Genomic DNA, 20,990 nt, shown 5'->3' with positions numbered 1-20,990 from the left:
GGTAGGCGTGGTTGACTCTTAACTTTTATAAAGAATATCTCTTTGGATTTGAGACTTTAGTCTTTGCAACTTTACAGATCTTCTTTATCCACCAAGAGCTTGTAACACTTCAAAGAGAAAAAAAAAATTGAAATCGCATCATATGACCCCTTTAAAATAGTCCATATGGCATCAGTGGTTCAACCGTCATTTTATGAAGCTACGAGAATACTTTTTGTGCGCAAAGAAAACCAAAATAACAAGTTTATTCAACAATTTCACATGCGTCGTGATACTGTCGTGAATGTGCATCGAAGACTGACACAGAAGAGAAGAAATACATCAGGGGTTCAACCGTAATTTTATGAAGCTACGAGAATACTTTTTGTGCGCAAAGAAAACCAAAATAACAAGTTTATTCAACAATTTCACATGCGTCGTGATACTGTCGTGAATGTGCATCGAAGACTGACACAGAAGAGAAGAAATTGTTTAATTGTTTTTTAAAGTTATTTTTGTTTTCTTTGCACACAAAAAGTATTCTCGTAGCTTCATAAAATTACGGTTGAACCACTGATGTCACATGGACTATCTTAACGATGTCCTGACTACCTTTCTGAGCTTTGAACATGTCAGTTGCGTTGCTGTCTATGCAGGGTCAGAAAGCTCTCAGATTCCATCAAAAATATCTTAATTTGTGTTTCGAAAATTAACAAAGGTCTTACGGGTTTGGAACAACATGAGGGTGAGTAATTAATGACAGAATTTTCATTTTTGGGAGAACTATCCCTTTAATTGGCAGGAAATGTAAGTCCAAACTACAACCCCAATTCCAGAAAAGTTGGGACATTTTGTAAAATGCAATAAAATCAAGAATCTGTGATTTGTTCATTCTCTTTAACTTTTATTTAATGGGCAAAAGTACAAAGAAAAAATTTCCAAAGTTTTCACTGACCAACATAAATTTATTTTGTAAATATGAACAAATTTTGATTTTGATGGCTGCAACACACTCCAAAAAAGTTGGGACAGAGGCAAAATAAACGTGAAAACGTTATAGAATATCCACGTTAAACTGTTTTGAAACAGTTCACAGTAAGCAGGTGAATTGGTAATAGGTCAGGGTATCATGTTTGGGTATAAAAGGAGCATCTCAGTCTTTGCAAGCAAAGCTGGATCATGGCTCATCACTTTGTGCCAAATTTCATGAGAAAAGTGTCAAACAAATCAAAAATCATATTTCGCAAAGCGAAATTGCAAAGAATTTAGGTCTTTCACCAATTTCCACACGTAATTTTGTTAAAAGATTCAAGGAATCCAGAGAAATCACAGTACATGTAGGGCAAGGCACGAAACCTCAGTTGAATGTGCATGACCGTTGAGCCCTCAGATGGCATTGTATAAGAAACCGTCATGCTGCGGTGTTAAATATAGCTATATGGGCTCAGGAGTACTTTAGAAAACTGCTGTCGCTTAACAGTCTGCTGCTGGATCAAGAAATGCAACTTGAATCTCTGTTACTCTAGGAGAAAGCTATACATCCATTCTAAGCAGTGATGCCGCCGGGTTATCTGGGCCAGAGCTCATCTCAGATAGTCAAAAAGAAGGTGGAAATGTGTGCTGTGCTCAGATGAGTCCACATTTCAACTTGTTTCCGGGGAAAATGGATTTCGAGTTCTCAGTCCCAAAGACCAAAGGGACCATCCAGACTTTTCATTAGCGATAAAACCAAAAGCAAACATCTGTCATGGTATGGGGGTGCAGCAGAGCAAACAGCATGGGTGACTGGCTTATGTGCGAAGGTACTATTGACATGGAGGCATATATTGGAATTGTACAGAGAAATATACTGCCATCAAGATGATGTCTTTCATGGGAAGTCCATGGTTATTAGATCAAGACAATGCCAGCTCTCATTCTGCATGTGCTACAACAGCGTGGTTTCGTAGACTGAGTGAATGTGCTAGACTGATCTGACTCCTATTGAAAATATATGACCAGTCATGAAAAGGAGAATCAGACAACGACAACCACAGACCGTTGAGCATCTGAAGTCTTTTATCAAGCGAGATTGGACAAAAATTTAGCTTGCAAAACTTTAACAATTAGTATCCTCAATTCCCAAACAATGAAACATTGTAATTAAAAGGAAAGTTGTGACACAGTGTTAAACGTGCCTCTGTCCAAACTTCTTTGGAGTGTGTTGCAGCCATCAAAATAAAAATTTGTTTATATTTACCAAATAAAATGAAGTTGGTCAGTAAATACATTGGAATTTTTTTCTTTGTACTTTAGTCAATTAAATAAACTTTAAAGAGAATGAACAGATAACATATTCTTGATTTTATGGCATTTCACAAAATGTCCCAACTTTTCTGGAATTGGGGTTGTATAAGTGACTCAATATTAATGTAAAAGCTGTTAATAGAACAATGTAAGTGTAAATACTTATGTAATGATGTAAAAAGAACAATGAAAAATCCTCACAATTGTGCTGTTTTTCAAAAGGTTTCAATACAAACGTCAAGCATACATTCAGAACGTTCATTTTAACATAATTTATTCATACGTTCAAAAGAAGTGACTTGTGCCTAATAAAAGGGACATGAGAGACTACATTCAGTGAGGAGGGGCAATGAGTCTGGGCAGCCTGCCAGAGATCAGCACAAACAAACTACACATGCAATGCCACTGGCCTTATGGCCTCACCCTTATTTCTTCAAAACCTCATGACATCTGCAGGATCTGTTCATAATACCCTACAAAGATTGCACTGCATATATGATTACACAGTAACAGAGTATAGGAGGTTGCCTCTTCCAAGAATTTAACCCATGTTGTAATTGGGCCTCTTGTAACTGTCACGAACACCAGAAAAGTTTTTATATTTCCCAACTTAAGCTGTTTAATGAATTTATTTTTTTTGTTGAGTCAAGGGGAAAATGTCTGTGTGCTTCCTTTCCTGACTGGCTTCCTATTCCTGAGGATAGTATGCGTCTGACTGTGAGCTGGCAGGGTCAACAGCAGTGACTGAGCTCCTTTGACTTGCACAGACCAGTCAACCTCATAAAAAGTCATCTTATTTCCTCTGAGAGTTTGCTAGTGAGTCAAACAAATTTGGTCCCTCTGCACTACATGTCTCTGAACAGATTTTATATTAACTGTAAACCACAGTGATTACACAGTGATTGATGCTTACAGTAATGTGTTAGTGATACAGGAAAAACATTGCTAAAAGATGATGCACATGATTACTTTTCACTTAGCCTATATCCTGCAACTTATTTAACATACAAAAGTAAAAGCTCTACAAAATAAAAATAAAAACAACAATTTCACAATTTAAAGATTATTTAACAGTATAAGAGTTCACCCAAAAATAAAAAATTCGCTGAAAATATACTCACTTTCAGGCTGTCCAACATGAGTTTGTTTCTGAATCTGAACAGATTGGAGAAATTCACATTACCTCTGCAGTGAATGGGTGCCATCAGAATGAGAGTCCAAACAAAAACATTACAATAATTCACAAGTAATTCACACAAAAGTCCACGAATCAATATCTTGTGAAGTGAAAAGCTGCTCGTTTGTAATAAGTATCCATCATTAAGCGTTTTTTTTTTTTATGTAAAACCTTTGCTTCCAGCTAACAAACGAGCTCTCTAGCCATAATATTGCTTTCTCCAGTGAAAGAGTCATCTTATCTGAATCAGGAGAGAAATATGCACAGATCAAGCAGTCCAAGGTGCTTTTCGGATGGCTTGAGGGTGAGTAAACTGTCAGCTAATTTCAATTTCTGGGTGATCTATTCCTTTAAATGAAAATCGCACACTGGTTTGCAAAGTTATATGTAAAACAAATAAGTAAACACACATAAATGCATTTGTATAATCTTTATGTTAACTAATTTATTAATTTAATTCAATTTTATACATTTGTTAACTAATTTACTAATTTAACTAATTTATGTTTATTTAACATAGAGAACAAACACAAAAAATGCATTGTTGAAAAAGTGCTTGGGAACACTTAAAATTCACACGTAATGAGTGGGAGAGCAAAAACAGCTACCACAGTTTTTGCTAGCAGGCGCTTTCATTCGGAGACTCGAGCAGCCTTTCTTGAGTCAGAGCGAAAACTTGCCTGCGTTTGTTTCGTCTGACAGCGGGACGTTGGACGTTTTGCTAGGATCTAGAAACAGTCGTGTCGTGGCAATCGCACGCCCATTGAAACTATGTAGAGATGGAGTTCATGAAACTGATCGGAACTGTTTTGGCAGTTTGTTTCCATCCCTGCTGCGCATCAAGCGCGTTCGCTGGTGAGTTTGTGCTTATTTATGTAAAATGTCGGTTCATACACGGTCATATTTAAATGATCTTACTCCGTTAGATTTTTTATGCTTCTTAAATACTCAATATTCAATAATACGATAGTATCTTGTGAGAGACTGTGCGGTCTTTTTAAATAAAGATTTCTGAAGCTTTTGTTGTGCAGAAGCATATTTAACGAATATACACGTCTGGCGATGATGCAACACACGTTTAACCACAGAGTTCTCTTTATGTACAGTGGTGTGTTTATGTACAGTTTTCGGGTTTTATATTTGGGTCACAGCTGTTTTTTTAGTCAGGGAGGATATGGCTGATGGCTGTCGCACACATGACTTTGCTTGAGAGGATTTTCCGCCTGACAGTTTGTGGAAGTATAGCCTTGGTCCCTGTGCCAACTTTCCTATAACGGTTCTTACGATATTTCCATAATAGTAGACCTACTTTAGGTTCAACACTAACATCAGGGCTTTGTGGTGATGTGGTTTGCAGATCACAGGATATGCCGGAGAGGGACAGAGAAGCCCTGCTATAAGATCACAAGCTTCCAGGACAGCAGGCTCAGAGCAAGCTTTGAGGCAGCCAGACAGAAATGCAGGGAGGATGATGGAGAGCTGCTCAGCATTGAGACTGAGAATGAGCAGCGTCTGGTGGAGAGATTTGTTCAGGAGCTCAGGGCCTCTGATGGAGACTTCTGGATTGGGCTACGAAGAAGCCCACAATATAATGCTGATTGTTCATCACAGTATTACTGGTTGGATTACAGTCAGGCCACATTCAGGTAGGATATTCGCAGTAATAACATCCTGAAATATTCTGACAACTGATTGAATGTTTTTATTATTATTATTATTATTACTGTTGTTGTTTCTTTTCTCTTTTTTTTTTTGCAAGTTTGTTTTTAAAGGGATATTTAAAAAAAAAAATCATCATTTCCTCATCCTGAAATAAATAAGTTGTAGTATTAAAATTAATAACATGGAAATAAAAAATTTAAGCTATAGAAATATTTTTTTTAATTTCAAAAGCACATACAATTACTAAAACTTAAAATGAAATTGTAAATGTAAAAATAAAAGCTATTTGGAAAAAAAAAACTATAATAGTATATAAATATAATTCTGTATTCTATTAATGTATTCTGTCTTTTAAGCCTCCTGGATCATGATGGTGAGTAAATGACGACAGAATTTTCATTTTTGCTGATCTGTTCCTTTCAGTGAAAGCAAAATTCTAAAATGTGATATAGAATATAAATATTTTAAAAATTACAAAAGCACAACAAAATTACTAAAACTTAAGCTAAAATTACAATGAAAGCTGACAGTGTAAAAATAAAAGCTAATTGAAAATAAAGCTAAATACTATAATAGTATATAAATAATATATTTTTTAATTAATGTATTCTATATTCTAAGTCTTCTGAATCACGAAGGTAAGTAAATGATGACAGAATTTTCATTTAATAATAATTTATGCATTTAGCAGACGCTTTTATCCAAAGCGACTTACAGTGCATTCAGGCTATACATTACCAGTATGTGAGTTTCCTGGGAATCGAACCCATGACCTTTTGCGCTGCTAACGCAATGCTCTACCACTGAGCCACAGGAACATAAAGGAACATTTCTTGGTGAACTATCACTTTTAGGGGAAAGCAAAATAGTAAATGTGATTTTCAGTGAGTCTGTTGTGTTTCCAGGAACTGGCTGGTGACAGAGCCCTCGTGTGGCCTTGATCAGTGTGTGGCGTTATTCTACAAGCCCTCATATTCTGCTGGCCAGAAGGAGCACAACCTGTTCAAGTGGACTGACTACAACTGCAATTCCAAGAATAATTTCATCTGCAAGTACTCAGACGGTAGGCTTTTGCTTATGTTAATCTTAGCTGTCACATTTAGATATTTAATAGGCAACATATCTGAGACAAGCATCTTTAGTGTAAACATATTATGTAAGAGGACTTCAAATGTAAACTGTGCCGCCTCCTGTATGTGTTTAGAGAAGCATCCTGTCCCCACTCCAGCAGGAAATATCACTACACTCACAGGTAAACAAATCCTTAAGCTTTATCTGCTGCGTTCGCTACTTTTTTCTGACACAATAATGGTACTAATAATCTTCTGTTTTACTTATTAATATATAGTATATTAATAACCCACATAACTTGAAGATTAAAGGAAAAGTTCCCCCCAAAAGTGTAAATTGTCTTATTTTTACCAGTGTTATTATCATTAACTAAAACTAAAACTATTTAAAATCCTTTTCAGTAATTGAAATAAAGATGAAAATAAAATAAATATTAGATGAAAAGCTTAAAGAAAAATTAGAAATGCTGCCTCAGTAAAACGAGATAAATAAGTTGAAGTACTAAAATTACTAAAAATAAAACTAAAGCTAAATAGAAATGATTTTTAAAAATCAATAGACAAAAGCATAAAATTAAAAAGACAAAAGCTTAAAAAAATTAAAATTAAGGTAATTCAAAATAGTAATACATAATATAATAGTATAGTATATAAATAATACTAAAATAATACAAATACTAAAATAATACTCTCCCGTTCAATTTAATTACATGGAAAAACAATAACATTCTGCTAAAATTCTTTGGTTTATTCTTTTTTCTCTAAAATTATATAGGTTTAATAGGACAAGAGGATGTGTAAATCATTTTAATTTTGGGGTGATTTATTACTTAAAAAGATAAATAATAATGCTTATGATGACCTCTAGTGGTGGAAGTGGAATTATACTTTTGCTCACAGTAGTCAAGCTCAAAATCCTTAATAGGTCAATCATCAAGGCCAAACACCCTAAATGCTTATTCATCATTCACAGTGATTCTTGTTTTTAGGTACTTATGACCTGACTCTGGTGCCAAAGCAGCCGCCCATTACAGTGGACAACGACAGGATAAAAACTAAGCTCTCTGAGTCATCAGGTATTTTTTAGAAAAGAATGGTCAATTGAATATTGGTTGAATCTATCCATCTATTTGTATATGTGTGATTATCTTCTGGATATTACATTTTTTTAGTAATTATGGACTTTGTCTTAGTTTCTATTTCAGATGACACTAATATTTACTACATCCTCCTCGCCACTCTACCTGTAATGCTGCTGTTGATATTGGTGGTGTCGGGGGTGTTCTGTTTCAGAGTCATGTCCAGGAGGTGTGTAACGCACTGCAAACATTTTTATCATTTCTTAGTTTGTTATTCTCTATGAACTATTTTGTCTGTCAGCCTGCCATATAATATACTCTCTGACTGTGTCTTTGCAGGAGAAAAGAACAGAATGAAATCTATGCCGTGCCAGGACAGTGGGTGCGTCCAGTAGCTCCAAAAAGTCAGAATGATTATAAGCACACCAACAAATTCAACCAGTCTGGAGCTCATCTGGAGTACATGAGCTCTGAAATTAACCGAACATTTAGTGTGACGTCCACAATCAGTCAGTTTGAGGACTACGAGAATGTCCCGAGCCGCCCCACGCAGTGCGGTTTTGTCACAAATGACATCTACGAGACCTGCCGGAGCTCCTCGGTGGTAGAGGCTGGATGGGTGGACAATGACATCTATGGATACTAAAACACACTATACAGTGTGTATACTGACTGGTACAGTCTCTCCCACTAGTGTGAGTGGCTCCCACCATGTCTGCTCTTTGATGTGCACTATGTGACCCGGTGGGGAAGCCAGTGGGGGTCTAATGCAGGGGTGTACAGATTCCCATAACTGACTATACAAAAGAAGCATAAAGGTGTCATCGGCTTGTGAGAGCTTCCTCTGTGGAAGCTGGCATCCTGGAACGGGACCTTCCATTTGGAAATTCACAAAACCTCTCAGCCCATCTCAACAACATCCTTCTGTGTCTCTGAGAATGGCCTCTCTTAAAGGATACCTACTGGTTTTTAAAGACTGGGTAGTTGCTTTGTAAGCTCTTTAGTGTAAAAACAGAATTAAAGGATTTATACGTATAAAACATTATTGTAGCATATTGAATGTATTTTGCTTTTGGGTGTCAAATTATGAGCAGAAAGATAAATAATGAGTTTTTGCAGTATTTGCATTGTAAATGATATGTTGTCTGTCCTTATAATAATAATAATAATAGCCTTGTCAAGTTATTTGGACATTCTTAAGCACAGAATAGCTTTTAATTAATGTATTTTTGTTTAATCAACATTGTTCCCGCACTCCTGGACAACCTGGAAATGTCTTGGAAATTTAGAATCAGGCCTAGTAAGGGAGAATGTAGCCTATATTTTTATAGTGAATATACATTTTTCTAGTTATGCTTAACTTATTGGTAAGAACTTGACTGCAAGAGTCTTGGAAATGGCCCGACCTTGATGCAATTTAACCCTAAAAAATGATTTTATTTAATTGTATTTGAGAAGAAATAAACGTTTTTGAAATCTCATTCAGTGGCTTTTGTCATGCTGAGAACAGATCTCTACCTTTTCCATATCGTCAAATGTCACTGCTGCATGCTTGGAACTTCACATCGGGTTCAGATGACTCACTCATTTTCCAATCCATTCTGTTATTTCACATTTTGTACCCTTTTAGCGACTGCGTCACTGTCAATTTATTGCAAATATTTTGAGCTAAACGCGATTCTTTGGAAATGCTCTATTATTCAGCCGAGTTCCCTGACGTAATCAGAGCTGTAGGAGCAGTGAAGTGTTTTATTAGACCTGAGTGACTGCAGTACAGCATGTGACCGTCAGATGTCGCCATATGATAGGCCACCTAAAACTGAATTACGTGCAGCTTTGAGGACATATTTGTTGCACTTATGTCATTGAGGTGTTTAAATTACATTTTCCAATACAAATCATGCACCGCCTGTAATGCGTTTCTACGCTTACATACTCTTGATATGAATGACTTGTTTATAAAACTGTTGTATAAATTGTTGAGTACTGCACAATACTGCTCAGTTGATTCTTCAAAGACACACTAATGTTTGTACCAAAATTCTGCTTTATATGATTATGATTATGTAATTGAGCAAATATATGCCACACCTGCTTTGATGTCTACAAGGTTGGGTTGCAAACACTTGACTTAGTGCCCTAGATGTCAAAATGTGATTATTTAAAGCTGGGGTTTTCATAGGCTACTGGGGTCCAGGGACCTCCAAGAGGCCGGCAAGGAGGTTCGTGGAAGTGTTTAGAGAAAAATTAATACATTCAATTTAAATAAGTAAATATATTTAAATAAAGTAAAATACAGTCAAACCAAAATTTATTCAGACACCTTCAACATTTCTCACATTATCACAGTTTATTCGCTATAGTTTAGAAAATGGTAATAAAATATGACAAGAACTCAGTTAAACTATGTCAGAACAAATTCATCTTGATAATTGCCATCCTTCTGTTAGACTGTCTCACAAATGGCTGTCAGCTTTTAAGTTTAAGTACACAATTAGATAATACCAACTTAGGTCAACTAATTACCAAGCAATGCTTAGTAATTTTGTTCAGTCTGTGGTGTAAAAAGGTAGCATTAGCAATTAAAGAAAAAAAAAAACACATAAGCAAAACATGGTCAGGTCGAAGTGTCTTAATAAGTTTACTGGTAGTCCACTGTATGAAGAATTTTTGGATATAATATGTCAGTTTACTTTATTTTGCTATCCTCACTTATAAATGAACTAGTGTCCTGCACCCACTGGTAAAAAAAATATAAAAAATTATCAGAAACTAAATATTTTCCAAATAATATTTTTCAGAGTATAAATCTTTACGCAGAAAACTAAAAATGTGCGATTATGTTTCCTCGCACGAGGATCGTCATATTTGGAAGGTCCGTGGAATCTAAAAGATTGAAAACCCCAGAACTTAAGATATACTTGCTTTTAAGAGACTATAAACCCGGAAGCAGCGAGCACGACGCCGTCGGCTCTCATTCCTCGACTGAAGCACGAGAGACTTTATCAAAGTTGCTGGCGGCAGGCTTTCACAGCCAGCGCTCGAGCAAACACAGCGACGCTCTGGCCGTTGACGTAAGAGGTGGGTCTGGTCGTCTTGGAAACGAATTGGCACTGGAGTGTGGAAGCGCTTCGAAGCCCCGCCCCTTGTGCAAATACCCCCATAGGCTCTGACGTCAATGCACGTCAACCAGAGAACATGATGCCTCCTGCAAGTGAACTCATGTACTCTCGCAAACACAGCTGAACTATTAGAGCTCTATTGTATTGAAGGAGGTGGCGTGACATATCGCCGCGCTCCTAAACGCTCCCCTGCTTCTTCTGCTGAGACTGGAGCGGACCGTCAGCGGCACGCTGGCATTTCGACACGTTTTAGCCTCTGCCGACCTCGTTATCTTGAGGCTCAAGTGGCAGGTCTCTATCTTCTCGCCCCAAGCCCTAGTGTTTCACTAACAGCATGGTCATGGCTGACTGTCACCAAAAGCCAGTGCTCAGGGGTCCCGTCCGAGTGGGCTTCTACGATATCGAGCGGACTCTTGGAAAGGGCAATTTCGCTGTTGTGAAACTGGCAAGACATCGTATAACCAAGACAGAGGTGAGTTGACAATATATCAGCTGCTCAGCCCTCTAACTAGCCCTTGTGCACTGCACACAACAACTACGAGATAGCAGTTTCAGTTGTACTCATACTGGCTTGATTGTATCATACTATTGTTGATACTAGTTATGTGAAGTTTAGTTTGTCTGAAGCGGTGTCACGTTTTTTAAGGAGCTACATGGATTTGATTTTTAGGAACGTTTTATAACTTCAAATCATGGCTGATTTTTTTGTGTTTTGAATATTTTTATGTTGTCAAAATGCAAAACACTTAAATGTTTAATTGAAATCAGTTTTTTTTCTTGTAAAATAAAAACATCAAGCCAATATCCAGATATATGAAATGTTAATAACATTAAAAACAAGAATTAATTTGTAATATCGGTCATTTTTGTTGCTTCAGTTGTATTTTTTTTGTTCATGTTCTGAGGTATGGTGACTTTTTTTAATAGTTTTTATGTTTATAACCATTCGTTTTCAAAATTTATGTAAGATATTTAAATTAAACATTGTTCTTATTATAAAATACCATCATTATCAGACCCATATAATATGTGTTAAAAACATTTTTAAAAAAAATAATTCATTTTTAATACCTGAGGCATTTTTGTCACTTTCAGTTGCATTTGAGTTCAGTTCAGACCCTGGTCCGAAGTATGTTGACTACAATTAGCTGAAGCCTTTGTGCAGCTTTGCATGCACTGATAAACGCGTGTCCAGCAGCCTAACGCCTCAGTTGAAATATGCAGAGTATTCCAAAAGTGCAGGGTGTCCAAAACTAGTTGTCAAAGAAAGACAAAGGCTGTGTACAATGGCAAGAAATTATGCTGGTTTAGTGCCCTTTAAATGTGGGCCATGCTGTTGTGCATTTGTGCAGTGGTTGCATAAGGGTGATTTTGTGATAATGGATGTCGTCTCATTACTAAACCTGAGCTGATGATTGTCTCGCATTCCTTGCAAAGAAACCCTGCTGAGCACTGTTTGTATGACACAAGGTTACCGTGGTCACAGAAAATGTCATAAATTATTTAAAAATATAGTTACACTTAGCTCTAAAATGTTTGTGCTTTGCGAGTGCGGTCTGCATTAAATGATTTCTAAAAATCCAAGGTATTGACCTTGGTGACATTGTGTTGCTTTGCAGTAAAGTTTTGGTTCAGGGTATTATAACAGTAGGTGCGAGCTGTAATTTACGTTTGGCCAGAGAGCTGTGTTTTTTAAGACAGTCTGCAAGTCTGCAGATGTAGAGTTTAGCATTGGAGCACTGTGTGGAATTATGCTATTTAACAGGATTATTTTGTACACAGTTGATGCATCTCTGCAATGGCTGCCTCGAGGCAGCTTCATTTCTGTGGGGATGACACTGTCTCTGCTTCCCATCAGTCTCTTGTGTTTTGTGATTTCTCTGTTCTTCCTCGGAGCTGTCTTCAGAATACACATGCTCTGGTAGCATGTGTCTTCTGCTTTGTGTATCGCCTGCATTGTTCATGGTTTCAACGGACAGTTGGATCACTGTTACTGCCAATGAGAATGACTAACCACATTCACATATGACAGCTGATTCATAGTGATGTGCTCTCATGTTTTCAGTCAGTTACCGTTATGCTTTCCAGGGGTCAACAACAAGGCTGGCCTGGGGTCAGTGTGTGACCGATAGATAGAACTGTCACTTGCCAAGTCCATTATGTCTTTCTTGCATTGATCGCATTGTTAATGCAAATATGTTTTTATGCCTTTCAAATGTAAACATTTGGATTTATGTGAAAAAAAGATTGTTATATTTTTATATATAATTAAAAATATATATTTATATAGAAAAATATATAATTTTTGCTTTTTTTCATTATATTATGTTATTTTTCTGCTAGCCTGAATTTTTGCAATCCTTAACAATATTTTCACTGGGCCCACCAGTTTATTTTTCGGAACATTATTATTAATGTTTTTTAATGCAGCAGTGTTGGAAAAATATATAAATTGTGGTAGGGTTGGTGAAAATGTTGACAGGGTAAAAATCCAATCTGACTTGACCAGCAGAAAAAAAATCCTTATTGTTCAGCCTTATTTTGGCATTTCAAAATATTTGTGGTTTAATGTACATCAAGATTGGCTGATGTTTTTTCAAGATGTCTTTAAAAATATTTTTTATTCTATTATACTATAAAGATTCCTTATACTAACAGTAGGAAGTAAGCTGAAGCACCAAAGTGTTGTAAATCTTCATAAGATAAATGTTTTATATCACTGTAATGATATAAAACACAGGTCAAAATCTTAACTGTGGAATCTGTTCTATTTTTTCTGCTTCTGTGTACTTACCTGAAGATTATTATTATACAATAATAAATCAAAAGGGGGATTAAGGTATGAGTGGTTATGAAATGGTAAATAACTCCTGTTCTTCTCCCATTTGTCTGGCAAATGATGAAAAGCCTGTGGGAAAATGATAAGATAATTTGGATCATTAGCCTACTTCAGTAGTTAAGCTGTTAACCAGACGCTCAGGTGTGTATTAGCTTTGCTCACGTGTATTTTGTCTTTGATCCACGCTGGAGCTTCTGAAGACTGGATCGACTTGCACTGCAGACAGTAACATGACTAATGAATTTCACCGAGTAGCTCAAGGCATTAGGCTTCATGCCAATGAAAGTGTGTCTCTGTGCCCTTCGTTCAACAGGTGGCTATAAAGATCATCGACAAGACCCAGCTGGATGCTGTGAACCTGGAGAAGATCTATCGTGAAGTACAGATCATGAAAATGCTGGACCATCCGCACATCATTAAACTGTACCAGGTAATGCCTGCCCAGGCCATTTCCTGCCAGTATTGTTGGCTCTTATATGATAAATTGCTTGTGGTGCTTTTCGTTTTTAAGTTGATTTGGATAAAAGCATCTGCTAAATGACTAAATGTAAAAAAAAAAAAACCTATTTAAAAAATAGTAAGATTTTAAGAGGGATGTACCAGTGTGGAATTTCTGGGCTGATAACTGAGAGTCTACAGCTTGTTGTGGCTGGTACAATAACTGATTTTAAGTTTTAGCTAATTAATTAATAAATATCACAAAGTAGCTTTTTTATAATCTTATAATCGATCTTTGCACTTGACCACTTGACTACTTATGACATACAGTGGGTACGGAAAGTATTCAGACCCCCTTAAATTTTTCACTCTTTGTTATATTGCAGCCATTTGCTAAAATCATTTAAGTTAATTTTTTTTCCTCATTAATGTACACACAAAAAATTTACTTAAATGATTTTAGCAAATGGCTGTCCTATAACAAAGAGTGAAAAATTTAAGGGGGTCTGAATACTTTCCGTACCCACTGTATTTCCTGTATTTGGGCCAAGTGTTCAAGTGAGGATGAAGACCACAAGTGTGTGTAGAACTTTTCATTACTTAATGGGACACACTTATAATTAGGGTTGGGTACCGAAACCCGGTACCAATAAGGCACCGGTACCTATGTAACCGGTATGTACTAGAACCGAATCCGAACGCAGATTTCGGTGCCATGCCTGAGCGATCGATTGAAATATTTGTCCTCTGGTTCTCCGAAACGGACGTAAGAAGCATCATCACTGGCACCACACGTGAAAAATAATTTCCCGACTGAGAAAATGCCACTCTCTATTCTATTTCTATTCTAATGGCCAATCCATAATTTTTGGGGGGAATTTTTATTTATTTATTTTTTAATAAGTATCGGTTTAGGCACCGGAACCGTTTTAAAAGTATCGATTTGGCACCGGTATCGAAAAAAACCCAAACGATACCCAACCCTACTTATAATGTTGTAAAAATGCAAGTGTTTACATAGCTTAATTTCCGTTTCAATACTCTGCATTTTAAAATCAACTTCTAAAGGTCTGTTCAGTATCCTAGCCTATAACATGAAACAATTTGTGGTGCTTCTAATTAAGTGATAAAAAGCAGTTGCAAATGTTGTACAAAATAATTATCACCACTACTCATCTTTGCACCAATAAAACGTGCAACACTTTGTTTTTCTACTTAATTATATGTAATAATATCTAATTATTATATTAATATTTAACTTGCATTGGAAAGGTTTTCGTGACTTCTCGCGATATATCGGCAAAAATCTCATGCTTTATTCCAAAACATGATGCATGATGGGATACACTAAGCCTCGAATAGCGCTCCGGAGCGGTATTCAAGATAGTGTGGATTTAGTGTGCGTTAAGGGCACTGCGCTTTGGCGTTTTTAAGATCTGGGACAGTCTTGCCTTGCGTACTTACTTCCTGTCACGCGCACACGCTCTCAAGTGGCCAAGACCACAAGTGTGGGTATTTGGACAAGGCAACAGTGGAAAGATGGGTTTAGATGTCTGTGTGTGGGAGTGTTGACCCAGGACTTGTTCTTGCATTAATTCACACCAAACAAAATGGAATGAAACAGACACTCATAGTGTATTATCAGAGCCCATCCTCCCTATACGCAAGGTACGCAAGCTGCGTAGGGCCCCCTTGCTCTCAAAGATGATTTAATTTTAGTTCTGTTTTTGAATTTGGCCAGCGTTTATGAAAACCGCCTATGTAATTTCTTTTAATGCAGTGCGCTGTCACCCTTTCTACGTAAAAATCAGTCAAGTCATGTAACGTGAATGTCATACAGTGTCTTACTCGAGACAATAAAAAAAAAAACGAGTTGAAAGCGTACCGAGTTGAAAACGTACACTGTTTCTCAAGCGCTTTCCGTGAGTGCGATTCAAGACGGAGTGAACACGAACAAAGGCGTTTCATTCATTCATAAATCATTAATTTAATATTCCCAGTAAAAATTATATGATACACCATGCAGTTCTCACCATGTTACCAGCCATCAAGCCAAAGTTAATAGCTAACTATTTTTTACAGTAAACTTTCACATGAACACATTAAAGTTGTCCAGCTAGAAAAAGCCTTTTTTTTTTAAACTAGAGATCATTCACACTTTGGAGTCAAAGTCACACTTAGAAGATGAGATAACTCCTCCCCCAGTGTGACTTCACTGCAGCATTATGTAAGACTTTAGGTTACTTTGGTTTTTGGGAATGGGAATAGCGCTTCCTTATTATACAACGTAGCGGCATCAGTCCAAGCCCTTGCCGTGGAATCATAGTGTATCATTATTTCCAACGGTTACTCCATTCAAACGGCATGGGTCAATTAGTCATATCCTTTCAGGCCTCATAAACAGAGGGCAGCTCTGCAGACCCTGCCATCTCATCTCTAACCCCCGGTTTCCCTCTGCCCCATCTGCCACGGCTCAGGGTCCTAACACCAAGCAGCTGCATCACCAGCATTACATGTCAGCTTTTTCTTTGGTCATATCAGATGGGATCACGTGCATATGCAGCGCACATGCATTTCAAGCACTTTATAATCATAATCAAATTCTTTACGAAGCATGAATATATTAATGTGTCATTCCAGACAGACTGGATGATGATGAGATCAGATCTCTGTGTGGAGCACTAGCTGTTGACAGACTTCTTGTGCAAACAAAAATCTCACTGGATTATTACAATTAATGGCAAAATGAATGTTTGGAAATGTAAACTGATACTTCCTACTGACACACTATAGCAAAAAGAAAGAAATAACTGACTTAAAACCATTTTTAGCTGGTGAAATACTAGTGTTCTAATAATTTTGGCCACCACTGTTACTTTTTATGAAGTAACACGATATTGTAATGCATTACTTTTCAAAGTAACACTGCATACACACACAAACTTTAATCTTTTTTTTCTAGGCTGTAAATAAAACATATTATTGGAGTATGTTTTACAAGAAAATACTATTTTAGTTTTTCTACATCAAATGTTTAATTCAATGTGTTACTTGTGTACAAAGTGTTAAGTTTTTGTAATTGTTTGAGAAAATTACTAGCAATTGTTTCTACACTAAATTATTTGCAATGTATTAGAATAGGCATATTATGTCATTTCTAATTGATTGATAGTCCTATTCTGTTGACAGTTATCTTTGGCAACAGCGTGACCCATCCCTTGATGTAATGTGACTAACCACTGCTGGTGTGTCACTTAACAGACAGCCAACTAGTGTAGTATCAACTATTCACATGAGATAATTTGAGTTATTTCCAGTTATTTGCTTATTTGGCAGCTGATTGGGATAAGAAGTGCTTTGTGATCATTGTGTTCTGAACAGCTCTGAGATCACAGCTTCCATCAAAACATGTTTCTGGAAAGGAGAATTAGTTTAGGAGTTTAAAAGATGATTCATATTCTGGCCTAGTTGCTGATTTTATTAGTCAACTCTGTAATGCCTTTAAATGGCAAGAGCAGAAAAACCCCTACAAGTTGAGCCCAGATAAGACTGATTTCCACAAAAGCCTCTCTGTACAGATGAGGCCGATGTATCAGTAAAACGAACTGACTGTATAAATGGCCGACAGTAGTGTTTATGTGGGACTCTGTGAATGTTTCTGAATTATAACATTCCGCTTCTCTTCACTACATTTAGGTCTATTCATCTTTTTGTTTTCTTTGGCTAATTCTGGAGTTCTCCCACGCATTGCTGGCTCTAAAACTGCACTGTGAATCGAGCCTAAGAGTAAACCAGCATCCCACTGATTCATGTGTGTTTCATTATAATACTGTGAACTCAGTGGGATACTTCAGATTTCAGCTGAATGTAGCAGTCATTTTATCACTCAACCCACTTTTTGCACTCGCTTTGTGGTTCATGTGTATTTTGGATCTATGCACGTCATCAAAGACAGAGGATTTTACCTGTAACACATTATTTTTTCATCCTCACGCAGGTCATGGAGACCAAGAATATGCTGTACCTTGTGACAGAATACGCCAAGAATGGGGAAATCTTTGGTAAGTGGTACCATTTACAATGGTGCGACGCAAATTTTGGTACCTGATATGAAATATATCTCATAATGAATAATTTTTATTATAATAGCTAGCAACCAATTATACTCACAGGGCCTAAATATCTATACATTATTGGATGAACGTTGTATTCAGGATGGTTAGCAAATTCTTACATGAGTTCACAGGATGTACAATTTGGGTGTCTTTTTTATATTTGGATGTTGTTGTTCTTGCTCTTGTTGTTGATTCACAATGATATGATGCTTTGCTTATGTCTGGCAGCCAAATTTTATCCTGATTCCACATCACTGACATGGAGAAAGTGTGTATTCAGACTAACATCTTGGTTTCATATGATAGTGTCAAAGGTCAGGCTGAAATTAGCTCAGGCGAGACAAACACAGTCTGTGTGAATAACCATCATAGTCACAAGCAACAAATGTGTCAGCGATGATGATCATAATCTGACGGCTCAGCTGTCTGTCTTTCTGTTGCTTTGGAGTTCTGTTCTGTCTGACACACAAGCTCAAAGCTAAGAGCAAAACTGAAGGTCAAAGAAAATTAAAGGAATAGTTCATGCAAAAAATTTATTCTGTCATCATTTACTCCTACTCTCGTTATTTAAAGCCTGAGTGACTTTTTTTCTTCCGCTGAATACAAAGGGAGAATTTTTTAATAGAGTACCAGTACTGGTCACCTGTTTCAGTTAGAGTGATTGGGGACTGAAGTTTTAAAGGGATAGTTCATTAATTACTCACCCTCATGTCATTCCAAACCGTAAGACCTTTGTTCATCTTCAGAACACAAATGAAGATCTTTTTGATGAAATCCGAGAGCTTTCTGACCCTCCATAGACAGCAACGCAACTGAAAAGTTAAGGGCAAGAAAGGTAGTAAGGACATGGTTAAAACAGTCCATGTGTCGCGGTACTCTCGTGAATGGCGTCAGAGACTGACCCAGAAGAGAAGAAATCATTGAATAAAGTCATTATTTTTGTTTTCTTTGCACACAAAAAGTATTCTCGTAGCTTTATAAAATTATGGTTGAACCACTGATGTCACATTGACTATTTTAACAATGCGTAACAATAACATACCTTTCTGGGCCATAAACGTTTAATTTTCAGTTGCTGTTTATGGAGGGTCAGAAAGCTCTTGGATTTCATCAAAAATATCTTAACTTGTGTTCCAAAGATGAATGAAGGTCTTATGGGTTTGGAATGACATGAGGGTGAGTAATTACCTTTCAGAATTTTCATTTTTGGGTGAACTATCCCTTTAACTGTGTTAAAAAGCATCAAAAAGCCCCACAATAACAGTCCATTTGACACGTGCTATATTCAAGTCTTCTGAAAGTCATATGATCACTTCATGAGACAAATGCACTTTAATTTAGGTCATTATTCACTCTTCCATTTGTTTTTCCTACAAAGCTATTGTATGACTTATGAGGATTTGGAACATTAGGGAACAATTCCTATGGATTGCTGGTATGATATTGTATAATGGATTTTTTCACTGTAGCCATTCACTTGTATTACGGTATATGGAAAAAAGATATTCTGGGGGGATATTCCCACAGAGAAGAGTCATAAAGGTTTGCAACAACATGGACGTAAATAATCAGAATTTTCACCTTTAGGTGAACTATCCCTTTAAAAATCATTTGTCTGTGATTCTTAAAGGTGAAAGTGGTGTAAAAGTAGTCACTTCCAGTGACTGATCTCTTTGACTTTGTAGCAGCAGCTGCTGTGCACCACCTGTGAAAACTCACATAATCATCACACATTATTCTTACATAAGTGTGTCTGTTTCACAGTACACGGCAATGTGATATGCTTCCAAGAAATTGTTCCTACCCTGGGGAGTCAAGTTTTGTTTTTTATTTTTATTTTTTTACGTGCCTTCAGAGTTTTAATGCGTTTTAAGGGAAATGCTGTAATATAAAGCCTATAGATAGAGTAGCCCCACCCACAGTGAAATACTATTGGCCCAAAACTGCATTGGCTGTAATTGGCTGTTGTTGTTCTGCATTGTGTAACATTTCGGCTTTCATTGCGGACAGACAAATTACTTAACACTGTTTTGTTTTGGATGTGTTTGTATTTATGTAAACATATTTGTCACGCATATTCTGTTTGGCCAGCCACCAATCAGCACACTCATACTGGTAAAGTGTTTTATTGCTAGAGAATAAGCAACTCGCGGTTGCGGTGTACTTTGTGTGGACACTGACCCTGGTGTTGGATGTGACAACAGCCTCTCTGGTTTGAAAGAGATATAAAGAGGGATGTCGTGGCTGGGGCAAACCAAATTACTTGTTCCCGCCCAAGTGTACTACGGGGTGAGAATGAGATAACAGCCAAATGTCCCGTAGAGACTTGAAATGAGGTTGCTGAGGTGAAACTACGGTGGCCGAGAAGTGCAAAGCAAATCACAATTCTGAAAACAAAATAACAAATTACAAACGCAAATGCAAGTCTAAAAAACAAAATAACAATTCAGAAAGCACAACAACAATTCAGAAAACATTATAACAAGTCAGAAAACACAATGACAAATTCGAAAACAAAATAACAAGTCAGAAAACACAACAACAAATCAGACAAACCGGAAGAGGTAGGTATAGTTTGAGACAGCGCCATTGGTTTGGGATTACTCACCGCTGACTGGACGAGACATCTGTCAATCAACGTATACAAGAAGAACCAGCCGAAGAACAGCAGAGTCGTGGTAGAAAGTTCGGAGATGGTATTAAAGTAGCTCAGTTTAAATGTATTGTATGAATTGCCCTTACTATGGAATAAAAAATACGGAGTGTCTATTTACATTTAGTTAAAAGTGGCTGTAAATCATCAGCTCAAGTGGCGCAGATGGATAAACGCTTGTTGTTGGCTTTTTGACGCGATCAACCCGGGTTCGATCCCGTCTTTTGCCTAACTTTTTTTCCTCCCTTTTCAAATCTCGTATTAGCAATGGATTCTATTTACACTAAGTGAAAATAGCAGTATTTTTAGCAATATGATATTTACACTAAGTGCAAATACCTATTTACACTATGTTAAAATAGCAGGATTTCTACTATCAAGTATACTACTTGTTGCAAATAGTGGCAATTATCTGCACTTCAGTATTGTAGTACATTATAAAACAGTATGCAATAATAACGTATTGAGTGTAAATTATAATTTTAATTTTAATTATTAAATGGATGCCACCTTATTGGTACAATAAAGCCCTCCCTACACCTACCCTAAACCTACCCGATACTTTATTTT

General features: G+C 36.8%; 2 protein-coding genes across 2 annotated transcripts in view; both read left to right on the top strand.

Annotated features, from left to right (window-relative positions):
* Positions 1-4,019: 4,019 nt before the first annotated feature.
* laynb (layilin b) lies at positions 4,020-9,229 on the top strand. The gene is made up of 7 exons (XM_016513531.1): positions 4,020-4,297; positions 4,800-5,088; positions 6,010-6,167; positions 6,309-6,356; positions 7,164-7,250; positions 7,368-7,482; positions 7,593-9,229. Exons 1-7 carry the CDS (start codon positions 4,222-4,224, stop codon positions 7,897-7,899), a joined length of 1,080 nt encoding a protein of 359 aa, XP_016369017.1. The 5' UTR covers positions 4,020-4,221; the 3' UTR covers positions 7,900-9,229.
* A 1,204-nt stretch (positions 9,230-10,433) lies between these two features.
* LOC107709128 (serine/threonine-protein kinase SIK2-like) overlaps positions 10,434-20,990 on the top strand; it is a 43,260-nt gene continuing 32,703 nt past the window's right edge. Inside the window, exons 1-3 of the mRNA XM_016513529.1 lie at positions 10,434-10,847; positions 13,528-13,644; positions 17,650-17,713. Of these exons, the coding sequence (XP_016369015.1) occupies positions 10,710-10,847; positions 13,528-13,644; positions 17,650-17,713 (319 nt within the window). The 5' untranslated portion in view covers positions 10,434-10,709. The remainder of the gene's footprint in view (positions 10,848-13,527; positions 13,645-17,649; positions 17,714-20,990) is intronic.

This window comes from Sinocyclocheilus rhinocerous, unplaced genomic scaffold (genome assembly GCF_001515625.1).
Source record: "Sinocyclocheilus rhinocerous isolate Xijiao unplaced genomic scaffold, SAMN03320098_v1.1 scaffold626, whole genome shotgun sequence".
Classification (NCBI taxonomy): Eukaryota; Metazoa; Chordata; class Actinopteri; order Cypriniformes; family Cyprinidae; genus Sinocyclocheilus; species Sinocyclocheilus rhinocerous.
The sequence above is the reverse complement of the archived record's forward strand: the minus strand, read 5'-3'. Positions and strand labels throughout refer to the sequence as shown.

Coding starts and splice junctions, on each gene's coding strand:
- laynb (XM_016513531.1), top strand. CDS start 4,222: ATGGAGTTCATGAAACTGATCGGAACTGTTTTGGCAGTTTGTTTCCAT. Junction 4,298..4,799: donor CGCATCAAGCGCGTTCGCTG/GTGAGTTTGTGC, acceptor TGTGGTTTGCAG/ATCACAGGATATGCCGGAGA. Junction 6,168..6,308: donor CATCTGCAAGTACTCAGACG/GTAGGCTTTTGC, acceptor GTATGTGTTTAG/AGAAGCATCCTGTCCCCACT.